This window comes from Somniosus microcephalus, chromosome 28 (genome assembly GCF_052327205.1).
Source record: "Somniosus microcephalus isolate GS21.2 chromosome 28, FLI_Smic_1.0, whole genome shotgun sequence".
In the NCBI taxonomy this organism is placed as follows: domain Eukaryota; kingdom Metazoa; phylum Chordata; class Chondrichthyes; order Squaliformes; family Somniosidae; genus Somniosus; species Somniosus microcephalus.
The window spans coordinates 16,882,956-16,897,441 of NC_141014.1; the positions used below are offsets into that span (position 1 = coordinate 16,882,956).

Consider the following 14,486-nt stretch of genomic DNA (forward strand, 5'->3'; position numbering starts at 1 on the left):
CCAGCTTTCCCTTAAAAGATGCCGTAGTCTCTGCCTCAACAACTCCCCGTGGCAAAGCATTCCGCACTCCAAAAACTGTCTGTGTAAAGAAATGTCTCCTCTTCTCGTTCTTGGTGACCACTTTACATTGACTCATCACTGACTCCCTAACCACAGGAAATATCTTTCATACCATCACAACTTTAAAAACCTCCAATAAATGTCCTCAGCCTTCTCTGTTCCAACAGAAAGGTTTTATCTCCGAGACTCACCTGCAAGATGCACATAAAGAATGTAGACAATTGCTTAGACCACACTTAAGAGTACTTTGCACAGTTCTGGTCTCCATATTACGAAAAAGGATATAGAGGCACTGGAGGAGGTGCAAAAAAGATTTACTAGAATGATACCAGAACTGAGGGGTTATACCTGTCAGGAAAGACTGAACAGACTGGGGCTCTTTTCTCTAGAAGAGAAGGCTGAGGGGTGATCTGATAGAGGTCTTCAAGGTTATGAAAGGGTTTGATAGGGTAGATGTAGAGAAAATGTTCCCATTTACGGGAGACCCCAGAACTAGGGGCCATAAATATAAGATAGTCATTAATAAATCCAATAGGGAATTCAGGAAAAAGTCTTTACCCAGAGAGTGGTTAGAATGTGGAACTCACTACCACAGGGAGTGGTTGAGGCGACTAGCATGGATGTATTTAAGGGGAAGTTAGATAAACACGAGGGAGGATAGAACAGTAAGATATGCTGATGGTGTTAGATGGAGTAGGGTGGGAGGAGGCTGGTGTGGAGCATCAACACCGGCATGAACCTGTTGGGCCGAATGGCCTGTTTCTGTGCTGTAAATACTATGTAAAATTAAAAGTTCTGTGATCAAGTGGAATCTGCCGAACTGATTTTCTGCTGCTGTTTAATTTTTACTTTCAATAAACTAGATTTGTAGTCCAAGTCACACTTGTCTCAGAGTGTTTATCTTTGGTATCCAAAAGCTAGAACACACAGGGCTAGCGTCAATTCCTGCGAGCTAATTATAGTGTTTTAGTTCTACCTCTGACCAAGGCTATATTACTACCTCCGCGACACCCTAGTCCACTCCTCGATCACCCCAGGCAAAAACTACATCCGCGACTCTTCCGAAGCCCTCCGCCACTTTAACAGTTTTCTGGCCCCAACCACCTCCTTTTCACTATGGACGTGCAATCCCTCTACACCTCCATCCCCCACCAGGATGGCCTGAGGGCGCTCCGCTTCTTCCTTGAACAGAGGCCTAACCAGTCCCCATCCACCACTACCCTCCTCCGCCTGGCTGAACTTGTTCTCACATTGAACAACTTCTCCTTTAACTCCACTCATTTCCTCCAAATCAAAGGTGTTGCTATGGGAACCCGCACGGGTCCTAGCTATGCCTGCCTTTTCGTGGGATGTGTGGAACACTCTTTGTGCCAGTCCTACTCGGGTCCCCTCCCTCACCTCTTTTTCCAGTACATTGATGACTGTATCGGTGCCATTTCCTGCTCTCGCCCTGAACTAGACAATTTCATTTACTTTGCTTCCAATTTCCACCCTTCCCTCACCTTCACATGGTTCATCTCCGACTCTTCCCTTCTCTTCCTCGACTTCTCCGTCTCCATCTCTGGGGATAGGTTATTGACTAACATTCACTACAAGCCCACTGACTCCCACAGCTACCTGGACTAGACTTCCTCCCACCCCGCCTCCTGTAAGGACTCTATTCCATTCTCCCAGTTTCTCCGTCTCCGCCACATCTGCTCTGACGATGCCACCTTCCATACCAGTGCTTCCGACATGTCTTCCTTTTTCCTCAACTGGGGATTCCCCTCTACTGTGGTTGACACGGCCCTCAACCGTGTCCGTTCTATCTCCCGCACTTCTGCCCTCACCCCTGCCCCTCCCTCCCGGAACCACGATAGAGTTCCCCTTGTCCTCACCTTTCACCCCACCAGCCTCCACATTCAACGGATCATCCTCCGCCATCTCCAGCGTGATCCCACCACCAAACGCATCTTCCCCTCACCTCCCCTTTCAGCATTCCATAGGGACCGCTCCCTCCGCGACACCCTAGTCCACTCCTTTATCACCCCAGCACCCCTTCCCCCGGCACCTTCCCGTGCAAGCACAGGAGATGCAACACATGCCCTTAGACCTCCCCCTTCCCACTGTCCAGGGCCCCAAACACCCCTTCCAGGTGAAACAGCGATTTACTTGTGCTTCTTGCAATTTAGTAGACTGTATTCGCTGCTCACGATGTGGTCTCCTCTACATTGGGGAGACCAAACACAGATTGGGTGACCGCTTTGCGGAACACCTCCGTTCAGTCCGTAAGGGGGACCCCGAGCTTCCGGTGGCCTGTCACTTTAATTCACCGCTTCACTCACACTCAGACCTCACCGTCCTCGGCCTCTTGCACTGTTCCACGGAAGCTCAGCGTAAGCTCGAGGTACAGCACCTCATCTTTCGATTAGGCACTTTACAGCCTGCCGGACTCAACATAGAGTTCAACAATTGCAGATCATAACCTCAGCCCCTATCACATATATATTTTTTATCCACACTTTTTGTTTGTGCTTTTTTCCCCCCACATGGCAGCTGTCTTTCATTCTGCCAGCGCAATTCTAGAGCCATCCTTTGTTTCTTAACCTGTCCCATTACCATCTCCTCTTGCCTTGAATATCTCTTAATGCCTCTTTACTTCTCCTGCCTTCCAGCCTATCACTGACCTTCCCTTTTGTTCTTTCCTCCCCTCCCCCATTTCCCAGCCCCTAAACTTACTTTAAAATCTGTTCCATTTCCTGCTTTTTTCCAGTTCTGACGAAGGGTCATCGACCTGAAACGTTAACTCTGTTTCTCTTTCCACGGATGCTGCCTGGCCTGCTGAGTTTTTCCAGCGTTTTCTGTTGTTATTTCAGGAAGCAATGGCTTTCTTACTGGAGTGATCTTTGGTGTTGAGCACAAGAAATATCTGGTGACCCCCTAAAAATAATCTCAAGTACATACCTGCAATTCTTTTTTATTAGCCAGACTCCTGGCGATGGCTTTAGCAGCTTCCACACCGATCGTGTTGCCTTCCAGGCGTAGTGCCTGCAATTGTTCAAATCCCTCAATCTCTTCAATAATCTCAGCAGCTGGACAAAGAATATATGACATGGGGAAACAAATAAGTCAAAAAAAAAATGACAGTGACCACATTCATTAGAATACAGCGGAAAAAATATTAAAGACCAAACAATGTTTGATTCTCTGTAGACTAATGGCCCCATTACACTATGGGCACTGGTTTTGTGTCAGCACCTCCTTTAGAGTTGATCGGATGGAGTTACTATGCAATATGGCCGAACACTTCTCCAATTATGGTTTGATCGAGTGACTGCATGTGGGGAAAACTCATTATAGTAATCTGGGATGTTATGATTAAGGTTATCCACCAGGTGGTGCTGTAGCCAATGCTGCTGCTAAGGTCAGAGGTTTGCTTCCTGTCAAGGTCAGAGGTTTGCTTCCTGTCAAGGTCAGAGGTTTGCTTCCTGTCAAGGTCAGCAAAGGTGAAATGCCAGGATGCAGGCATGATGTTTGTTACTCTGTTTCACAGAATCACAGAAACCCCACAGTGCAGATAGAGGCCATTTTGGCCCATCGAGCCTGCACCGACACATATCCCACCCTATCCCCGTAACCCCACGTATTTAATCCCCCTAACACTAAGGGTCAATTTTATCATAGCCAATCAACCTAACCCGCACATCTTTGAACTGTGGGAGGAAACCGGAGCACCCGGGAGGAAACCCACGCAAACACGGGGAGAATGTGCAAACTCCACACAGACAGTCACCCGAGGCCGGATTCGAACCCGGGTCCCTGGCGCTGTGAGGCAACAGTGCTAACCACTATGCCACCGTTGTTAATAAAGTTCTCGTGTTAATTCTACGATATCACCTCTTCGTGTTCTTGTTCCACTTAATGGATTTATCACACTCATCAACTCAAGTTTTTTTTGTTAAAAAAATATCTCTTGAACCAAGTTTTGAGATCTAGTTTCCTGTTAACACATCTGGGAACAGGTCACCTATTACAGGAAACTCTCGATTTACCGGCACCTCAATAACCGGAAATCTCTGTTAACCGGCAAAATTCAGGAGTAGGTTCAGGTAAGTTTTACTTCATAGTAGTGGCCGTTCCTGGATCTGTGGCTGTGTAACCAGGGTTCCTGCACCTGTTGCTAAGCAACAGGGAAGCCTGGATTTGTTGCTGTGTACGGAGCTCTTGTACCTTTTACTATACCTCTCTGTAATCCGGACTTTTTGATAAACCGGCACCACGCCGGTCCCGTCAGTGTCGGATAAAAAAAGTTTCCTGTAGTTTGTGTAGCAAATGTTTTTTTTTTTTTTAAATTTGCTTATGGGATCTGGGCGTCGCTGGCAAGGCCAGCATTTATTGCCCTTGAGAAGGTGGTGGTGAGCCGCCGCCTTAAACCGCTGCAGTCCATGTGGTGAAGGTACCCCCACAGTGCTGTTAGGGAGGGAGTTCCAGGATTTTGACCCAGCGACGATGAAGAAACAGTGATATACTTCTAAGTCAGGATGGTGTGTGACTTGGAGGGGAACTTGGAGGTGGTGGTGTTCCCATGCGCCTGCTGCCCTCGTCCTTCTAGGTGGTAGAGGTCGCAGGTTTGGGAGGTGCTGCCGAAGAAGCCTTGGCGAGTTGCTGCAGAGCATCTTGTAGATGGTACACACTGCAGCCACGGTGCGCCAGTGATGGAAGGAGTGAATATTTAAGGTGGTAGATGGGGTGTCAATCAAGCGGGCTGCTTTGTCTTGGATGGTGTCGAGCTTCTTGAGTGTTGTTGGAGCTGCACTCATCCAGGCAAGTGGAGAGTATTCCATCACACTCCTTACTTGTGCCTTGTAGATGATGGAAAGGCTTTGGGGAGTCAGGAGGTGAGACTCGCCGCAGAATACCTGGTCTCTGACCTGCTCTTGTTGCCACAGTATTTATGTGGCTGGTGTGTGTTAACTTTGTCCCCCTCCCGGGGGCAGTGGTGAATGTTGAGCTACAGTTCTAAGAGTGCTGCTAGCCCACCCAGTACCACCTCCAAGTAGTGGTTATTCTTCACACAGTCACATGCTGTTGCACTGTAGCGAAGCCAATTCTTCCTCACTCAACCACCACCCAAATGCATGGAAATTCCCAGCAGGGGTGACTGGATGGTAATGAAGAATAAATTCTTATGTTCACATTTCTAATGGAAATTGTTTCTATAAACTTGTCAGACTGTCTCAGTGGTGGCGCTGTAACCCATGAGCTGTGCATCTCAGCTCTTAAGTCTATATTGCAAAGAAGTTTTAGCAACAGATGCAGGGGCAGAGGAGGTGGGCGATGTTGTGGTGGTGGAAGTCTTTGTGATAGTCACGTCATCCACAGATATGAGGTCATCTTCCACATGCATGCTAATGAGAACCTGAGCGGAGTTTCCGACCACATATCGAACCAAAACTTTCTCCTGACGCCCTGTCAACATAATGTTAACCTCTGTTCTCTTTCAAATGCGGACTGACCTGTTACATTTCCAAAATTTCTTGATTTTATTTCAGATTTCTAGCATTTTCCTTCTTTTGTTCGTTTGTGTGCCTGACTGATTACCCCACATCCAAATACACCTCCTGACATTAAGCTTATCCAATCCTACTCCAGTCCCTATAGGATTCTTAGTTTCACGTACCAGCCTCAGCTGTGTCGAGCTTTAGGGCGCGGCCTTTGAAACTCAGCTCTCCGCCACCCACTTGAGTCTTTGCAAGGGAGTCCGCCAGCTGAGAGATATCCTCAGAAGCCATCTCCTTACACCTGGTGAGAAAGAGAACACATTTTAGACAGAACATCATAGGTTTAAAAAAAAACACAAAGTAAAGCTACCATTTGAAATAGCTTAAGTAGAGGGGAACATGATCTGCAGGAGATACACTACTTAATAAAGAATCATTGTTGGAGTTTAGTGATAATCAGCAGTGTACTCTAGTGTAGCAATGTGAGCAAGGGGATCTCTTATTACCCATGTAACCAATAATGTTAGACTGCCAACATATGTAGAGGGCTAGAATTTCTGTCCATTGACCATGAATGGGTGGAAATTCTGGCAGTGAGTTACGATATCACATCTCAGTGATGCCTTAGTCAAGGCCACATATTTCTCCTGGGCAACTGTCCACAGTGCTCAGACATTGAGGAACACAGAGCCTGCTGGAAGAGATTTTCTCTGCTCCCCCACATCTAGGGTTGAAGCACTCCATAATCATGAAGTGCTCCACCTGGGAAAACAACAACTTTGGACAATGAAAACCTCAGTCCAGCGCTGCCACAAGGCACGTACTTCTCTTTTTGCTTCAACCACATGCAAGGCCGGGAAGTTTAAGCCTGCAGTGCCGCTCAGAAACCCATTTCAGTGCTGCTGGCCAACAGGAAGGTTTTGTTCTGCAGGGTAAGCAACACCATTTCTTTCTCTTTTCAGTGTGGAATGGTGATCGACCAGGAAGTGTTTCATCCAGGAATCAAGCATTAGAGTAACAAATTATCCTGAGACTCAAACATACAGCCAGCAGGTCAGGAGGCATATCCTCTACTGCCTTCCCTCCCAGGGATTGCTTTGGGATTTTATTGGTTTTGGCTTCTCTTCCTGTCCCCGTACCATTACCTCCAGAGTCCCATCGATCTAACCCTGGCCTCTGCCTCTTCCCCCTACGTACTGCTCATTGGTCACATCATCCACAGATATAAGGTCATCTTCCACGCGCATGCTAATGAGAACCACCTCTACCTTTCTACCACCTCTCTGAACCTCTCCGCTACATCTCTACTGTCAGACTACTTGTCCGACATTCAGTCTTGATTGAGCTGCAGTTTCTTCCAGCTAAACATTGGAAAGACTGAAGCCAGTCTTCAGCTTCGACCACCGTCTCTGTACCCTTGACACTGACTCTATCCCCTCCCTGGCAACCGTCTCAAACTGAACCAGACCGCTCACAACCGCGGCCTCCTATTCGACCTGGAGCGGCGTTTCCGACCACATATCTACTCCATCACAAAGACTACCTACGTCCGCCGCCACAACATCGCCCACCTCCTCCACCCCTGCATCTGTTGCTAAAACCCACACCCATGCCTTTGAGACCTCCAGACTCAATGACCTTCTGGCTGGTCTCCTGTCCTCCACACACTACAGGAAACTTTCGATTTACCGGCACCTAAATAACCGTAAATCTCGGTTAACCGGCAAAATTCAGGAGTAGGTTCAGGTAACTTTTATTACTTGCCTTCCTCCATCTGTTGCTGTGCAAGGGTGTGGCTGCAGCTGTTGCTAAGCTACAGAGACGCTTGCAACTTGTGGCCCTTGTTCTGAAGCTGTTGCTAAGCAACAGGGTTTGTTGCTTTATACGGAGCTCTCAGCTCCATATCTTTTACTATAGCGTTCGGTTATCCGGAATTTTTGATGAACCGGCACCACGTCGGTCCCGTCCGTGCCGGATAAAAAAAGGTTTCCTGTCTTCAGCTCATCCAAAAAGCTGCTGCCTGTATCCTATCCCACACCAAGTCCCACTTACCCCTCAGCCCTGTCCTTGCTGACCCAACCTTGGCTTACGGTTCCCCAACAGCTCCAATTAGAATTCTCATCCTTGTGTTTAAATCCCTGCGTGACCTCACCACTCTGTCTCTGTAATCTCCTCCATCCCTACAACCTGCCCCAAACGCTACACCTCCGACGATGGCCTCTTGTGCACTCACCTCTCCCTTTGCCCCACCAATGGTGGTCGTGCCTTGAGCTGTCTAAACCCAATGCTCTGGAATTGCCTGTGTCTCTCCACCTCCCTCTCCTACTTTAATGCCCCCCCCTTAAAACTTTCGTCTTTGACCAAGCTAAACTTCATTCTTTGGCTTGGCATTCATTTGTTTTATGTCTCCATGAAATGCTTTGGGTCATTTTTCCACATTAAAGGTGCTACAGAATTGCGCGTACAGTACTTATTGGGGGGTGGGGGGGGTGGGGAGAGAGATAAGGGTTCGTTCAATTACTTCATTAGTGGAGTGACTCTCTTCATTGAAAACACTTCAGTTCCTTCGTGGTTCAATGGCCCAGAATTGAGACAGGAAACAGATGTGAGCAACAAACGTTAGCTGTTTGCTAGTACCCCCTCCTAAACATAACTAGTATTTTTTAGATATTGGTGTTTTAGTTATAGAGATCAGCATGGGCTTTATCTTGCAACAGCTCTCACCTCTAGCTTCATTCTATAACTGGCAAGAAATTAGGTTGATCATAAGAGCAGCTGCCAATTTACAGTACAAAAAAAAGACATTTCCTCAAAACAATCATTTTAGGAATATGGTACCACAGGTTCTGGCAATTCCTCCGCATCTCACCCAAGTGAACATAGGCAGTAAGCACCGATTAGCTAATTGACCATGGGAGATACGACGTCTAATCCCAATCTTATCCTCATCCAACGTCCACACAAACATTTTCCCCACAGGAATCACTGGGCACCGACCAAGAGTGGAAATACTGACCGACCTTTTCCCATGCTGGTCCAGTGGTAGAGAACAATTGCCCCCAGTGAGATAATTACACACAAACTGGGCATGGGACTTGAACCTTCCTCATCTGCATGGATCACTACCGCACCACGTGGTACACATATCCACTGATCCAAACAAGGATTTCGGTTGGCGTCAACTATTAGTCGCCTCTTTGTCCGATAAAATAGCGAGAAAACAATTACAGGTCTCAAAACTAACACTGCGCTGTTAGGAGTCGACAATCAGATTTAGTGATGGCATGACAGTGCAAGCGAGACCGCTGCATGGGGGCACCAAGGATTCCAGCGACAACTTATGCTCACTGCACTATGCTTCTATCTGCAAGAACTCTATCGTGTAGGTACTTTGCAAATGGAAACAAAGAGCACTAGTGTGCACAAGGCACAGATAAGCATCCGTCTCCTACTTTGACAATTACAAATTTTGTAACAATCCCATAAGTTGCACCTGTTTATGAGTTTCATTTCCAAGAACGAACTTGTGCAGTGTAGGCACTGTTAATGAAGGCAAATGTGCTTTCAATTTACACACAAGGTCCTACAAACGGCAAATGAGGTGAATAATCAGCTAATTTTTTTTGCTAGTGTCAGTTGGGAAGAAACGATGGCCAGGACACCAGAAGTCCCTGCTCTTCTTTGAATAGCGCCATGGGATCTTTTACGTCCACCAGATTAAACAGATGGGGCCTCGGAAAGTGAGCAGGTAAAACAATTCAACACTCCCTCCCTGGAGTGGGAGGAAGGTGGAGAGAATTCCAGAGTGTAGCGCCGAGGCAGCGGAGCGTTTAAACAGGTGTAGGCTATTTATTTTTTGGATGTGCTGAAGTTTATGGAAGGTGGAGGATAGGGGGCTGGCCAGGAGAGCGTTGGAATAGTCAAGCCTGAAGGTGGCAAAGGCACAGATAAGGGTTTCAGCAGCAGGTGGACATACAAATTCACAATCCTAAAAGGTTGACACAAAGTGTGTCACAAGCATGACAAGAGGTGCGCGCATACATCAAATTATTGTGTGAAATATGTGAAGACCCACAAATCCATCCACCTCTAGTACAATACTCTTAATTCATATCAAACTTCTCCGACAAGTACTACCAGTGACAGACCTGTACTTTACCCTAGCTTTCTACAACTCAAAGGCTCCCTCCAGACAACTCCAGCATCTACAGTTGTACAATTCAGGTAGACATTGAAGTACAACTTCACTTGCCTGTCATTATGTTACTGAAATCCTGCTAACAACACTGGTACTGAACATTTACAAAATAACCACATCTGAACACAGGATTTTACTGACGTTTGTACTGGGCAAAAATGTCCCTTAAAGGTATGTTGGCCATTCAGCCCCTCGAGCCTGTTCCACCGCTCGAGGGGCCGAATGGCCTACTCCTGCTCCTATCTTCTATGTTTTTATTCAATGAGCTCATGGCTGATCTGTGACCTAACTCCATCTGCCTGCCTTTGCCCTATATCCCTTAATACCTTTTGGTTAACAGAAATCCATCGATCTCAGATTTAAAATTAACAGTTGATCTAGAATCAACTGTTGTTTGTGGAAGAGAGTTCCAAATTCCGACCACCCTGTGTGTGTAGAAGTGTTTCCTAATTTCACTCCTGAAAGGTCTGGCTCTAATTTTTAGACTATGCCCCCTAGTCCTAGACTCCCCAACCAGCGGAAATAGTTTCTCTCTATCTACCCTATCTGTTCCCCTTAATATCTTGAAAACTTTGATCAAATCACCTTAACCGTCTAAATTACAGGGAATACAGTCCTAGTTTGTGTAATCTCTCCTCATAATTTAACCCTTGAAGTCCAGGTATCATTCTGGTAAACCTACGCTGCACTCCCTCCAAGGCCAATATATCCTTCCTAAGGTGTGGGGCCCAGAACTGCTCCCAGTGCTCCAGGTGTGGTCTAACCAGGGCTTTGTATAGCTGTAGCATAACTTCTACCCCCTTGTATTCTAGTCCTCTAGATATAAAGGCCAGCATTCTAGTATCCTTTTTGATTATTTTCTGTACCTGTTCATGCCATTTTAATGATCGATGTACCTGGAGTATCTTTGGGCCCCCATGGTTTCCAGCTATTCACCATTTATAAAGTACTCTGATCTGTCCTTTTTAGGTCCAAAGTGGATGACCTCACATTTGCCTACATTGAAATCCATTTGCCACAGTTTTAATTAATATCTGTAGTTTTATGCCTCCATCTACACTGCTTACAATGCCGCCTATCTTTGTGTCAGCGGCAAACTTGGATATGTGGCTCTCTACCCAGTCATCCAAGTCGCCAATAAATACAACGATTAGTTGAGGCCCCAATACATATCCCTGTGGGACACCACTAGTCACACCCTGCCAATCCGAGTACCTACCCATTATCCCCACTGCCTGTCTCCTGCCGCTCAGCCAATCTCCTAACTAGGTCAATAATTTGTCCTCAACTCCATGAGCTTCAACTTTATCTAACAGTCTCTTATGAGGAACTTTATCCAATGCTTTCTGGAACATCCATAGACATTCCCCTGTCCACTACTTCAGTCACCTCTTCAAAAAAATTCACTCAAGTTTGTCAGGCACGACCTACCTTTTACAAATCCATGCTGGCTCTCTCGGATCAGCTGGAAAATTTCAAGGTGTTCTGTCACTCTATCCTTAATTATAGACTCTATAGTAATTTCCTGACAACAGATGTTAGGCTAACTGAGCTATAATTCCCTGGTTTCCCTCTCTCAACTTTCTTAAATAGCGGAGTGACACGTGCAATTTTCCAATCTTAAGGAACAGTTCCTGAATCGAGAGAACTTAGGTTATAGTTAGGGCATCTGTAATGTTCTCACCTACTTTCTTTAAAACCCTGGGATGGAAACCATCTGGTCCTGGGGTGTTAACCCTTTAGTGTCATTATTTTCTTCATTACTATTAATTTGCTTACGTTAATTATGGCAAGTTCCCGTCCCGGATTCAAAATGAGGTTCCTTGGGGTGTCTGGCATATTATCCTCTTCATCTACTGTAAATACTGACACACAGTAATAGAAACATAGAAGATAGGAGCAGGAGTAGGCCATTCGGCCCCTCGAGCCTGTTCCGCCATTCAATGAGATCATGGCTGATCATCCAAATTCAGTATCCTGTCCCTGCCTTCTCTCCATATCCCTTGATCCCTTTAGCCTTAAGAAATATATCTAACTCCTTCTTGAATATATTTAATGAATTGGCCTCAACTGCCTTCTGTGGTAGAGAATTCCACAGGTTCACCACTCTCTGGGTGAAGAAATTCCTCCTCATCTCTGTCCTAAATGGCTTACCCCTTATCCTTAGACTGTGACCCCTGGTTCTGGACTCCCCCACCATCGGGAACATCCTTCCTGCATCTAGTCTGTCTAGTCCTGTAATTATTTAACATGTCCACCATTTCCTTATTTTCATTTACAATATCACCATTATCAGTTTTCAAGGGCCCACATTGCTCTTGACTACCCTCTTTTTCCGAAAATAATTGTAAAAAAGGTTTGTCGATTTTGATATCCCTTGCAAGTTTACTGTCTGATTTGTCACTCTTTGCTGTTTTGTATCTTTCCCATTCAGCAGGATCTGTGCTGTTTTTTTTGCACTCTTTTAGACTTTCTTTTAGTTTTGTTATCCTTTACATAGAAACATAGAAGATAGGAGCAGGAGTAGGCCATTCGGCCCCTCGAGCCTGCTCCACCATTTAATGAGATCATGGCTGATCATCCAAATTCAGTACCCTGTCCCTGCTTTCTCCCCATATCTCTTGATCCCTTTACCGTTTTTTTTGTCCATGGCTGTCTTAGCAAGTAGTGCTCTTGCCCCTCTGGGTTAGTAACTGGTTCTGTATCACTTTAAATTCTATTTTGAACACCTCCCACTGATCTGTCGTTTGACCCATTAACAGATTTGCCCAGTTTACTGTGGACAGACTAGGCTAGAAATACGTCTCGGGTGGTGACGCCAAGCGGGCAGTATCGGATCAGCCGCCCATTATACGCAGCACCTGATATTCAGTTTTATTGCAGTAAATGGAACTGAATATCAGGCGCTGTGCATAACAGGCGGCCGATCTGATACCGCCCATTCTTCGTCACCACACGAGACGAATTTCGGCCTTATCTAAATCTAGAATCTTAGTAGCTGTTTCTCCCTTTCAAACACAACATTGAACTTGATTATGTTCTGGTCGCTATTAGATCAATGTTTACGCACCGTTAGGCTGTTAACTAAATTATGTTCATTATTACATCTAGTATGACCTGCCCACTGTTGGTTCCAGGACATATTGCTGCAGAAAACTATCCTGAACACACAAGAAATTCGCTACCTTTCTGACACAAGTGTCAGCCGTGGCTCAGTGGGTAGCACTCTCGCCTCGGAGTCAGAAGGTTGTGGGTTCAAGTCCCCACTCCAGAGACTTGAGCACAAAAATCTAGGCTGACACTCCCAGCGCAGTGCCGAGGGAGTGCTGCACTGTCGGAGGTGCCGTCTTCCGGATGAGACATTAAACCGAGGCCCTGTCTGTTCTCTCAGGTGGACATAAAAGATCCCACGGCACTATTTCAAAGAAGAGATGGGGAGTTCTCCCCGGTGTCCTGGCCAATATTTATCCCTCAATCAACATCGCAAAAACAGATGATCTGGTTATTTATCACATTGCTGTTTGTGGGAGCTTGTTGCATGCAAATTGGCTGCTAAGTTTCCTACACTACAACAGCTACACTTCAAAAAAAGCACTTCATTGGCTGTAAAGCGCTTCGGGACTTCCAGTGGTTGTGAAAGGCTCCATAGATATGCAAGTCTGGATTTCTTCTTCACGAATTTGTCTGCTGATCCCAATCTGTAATGGAAGTCAAGATCCCCCCCACCCTCTGCCTTTGCTACACGCTTGCCTAATTCATACAGAGCAGCCAGGCAGACGAATCAAATCGCTACCTTCGGTCTCTGCCAGCACCATCTTGTCACCGGCTACCAGGATGGGCACAACACGATAATCAGATTCTGATCAAAAACAGCCGATCTGGTCATTTATCACATTGCTGTTTGTGGGAGCTTGCTGTGCGCAAATTGGCTGCCGCGTTTCCTATACTACAACAGTAACTATGCTTCAAAAAAAAAGTATTTCATTGACTGTAAAACGCTTCGAGACGTCCGGTGGTCGTGAAAGGCGCTATGTAAATGCAAGTCTTTCTTTCTTTCTTTCTATCCCCCCACCACACACTGATCAATGCACAGTGCAGACTCAGGAACACATCATGTGGGGAATTCAAGGTACAAACTCCATCCACCCCACTCTGACTCAGAGCTTCACAACATGTGGCCCAGAGAGGGAGGGAGGGAGGGAGGGAGGGGTTGTTTTAAGACTATTAAATTATTACAATCAGATTTATATTTTGATAAAATTGCCCTCCCCCCCAAAAATTAAAATTACAGAAAGGAACATTCTTGCACCTATCCCCCTTCCAAATGAGGGATCAAAATCAGACAGGAAGAAAAAGAAAAATTTTCTTTTATTAGCACTAACCAAAAAAATATTAAAATTATTGGCCGACGACCATTAACCCAAAGATCTCACTAAAATTATTGTTGGTTAACCGAGTCAAACAGACAGAGGCATTTTTGTTGCTGTCAAAATTTAAACTAAAATCATTGGGCGGCATTAATTCATCTCCTCAAATATAAAGAAAAAAATATCAGAAATTAGACGTGAAAATCGAATGAAAAGTTACCAGAAGTAGGGCGAATTTGAAGATTTTTAACTGAGCCGGCTCCACACGCCTAATTTTTTTTTGGACGTAAATGGCGGTCAACGCTTTTCAAAACCGGTCTCCAGTCAGTTCCGCCGTTTCCCTCTTGCGCATGTGCAAGAGACCCGGCATTGTGGGAGTTG

At 45.9% G+C, this 14,486-nt stretch overlaps 1 protein-coding gene across 2 annotated transcripts in view; it reads right to left on the minus strand.

Annotated features, from left to right (window-relative positions):
* The window catches only part of rangap1b (Ran GTPase activating protein 1b), a 55,523-nt gene extending 41,037 nt beyond the window's left edge, over positions 1–14,486 (minus strand). The window contains exons 1-3 of one of the 2 annotated variants that reach the window (XM_085969526.1): positions 14,326–14,486; positions 5,720–5,841; positions 3,004–3,131 (exon numbers count right to left, since the gene is read on the minus strand). In XM_085969526.1, coding sequence (XP_085825652.1) covers positions 3,004–3,131; positions 5,720–5,831 — 240 coding nt within the window. In that variant the 5' untranslated portion in view covers positions 5,832–5,841; positions 14,326–14,486. The remainder of the gene's footprint in view (positions 1–3,003; positions 3,132–5,719; positions 5,842–14,325) is intronic. The other variant, XM_085969525.1, reaches the window with a different exon arrangement.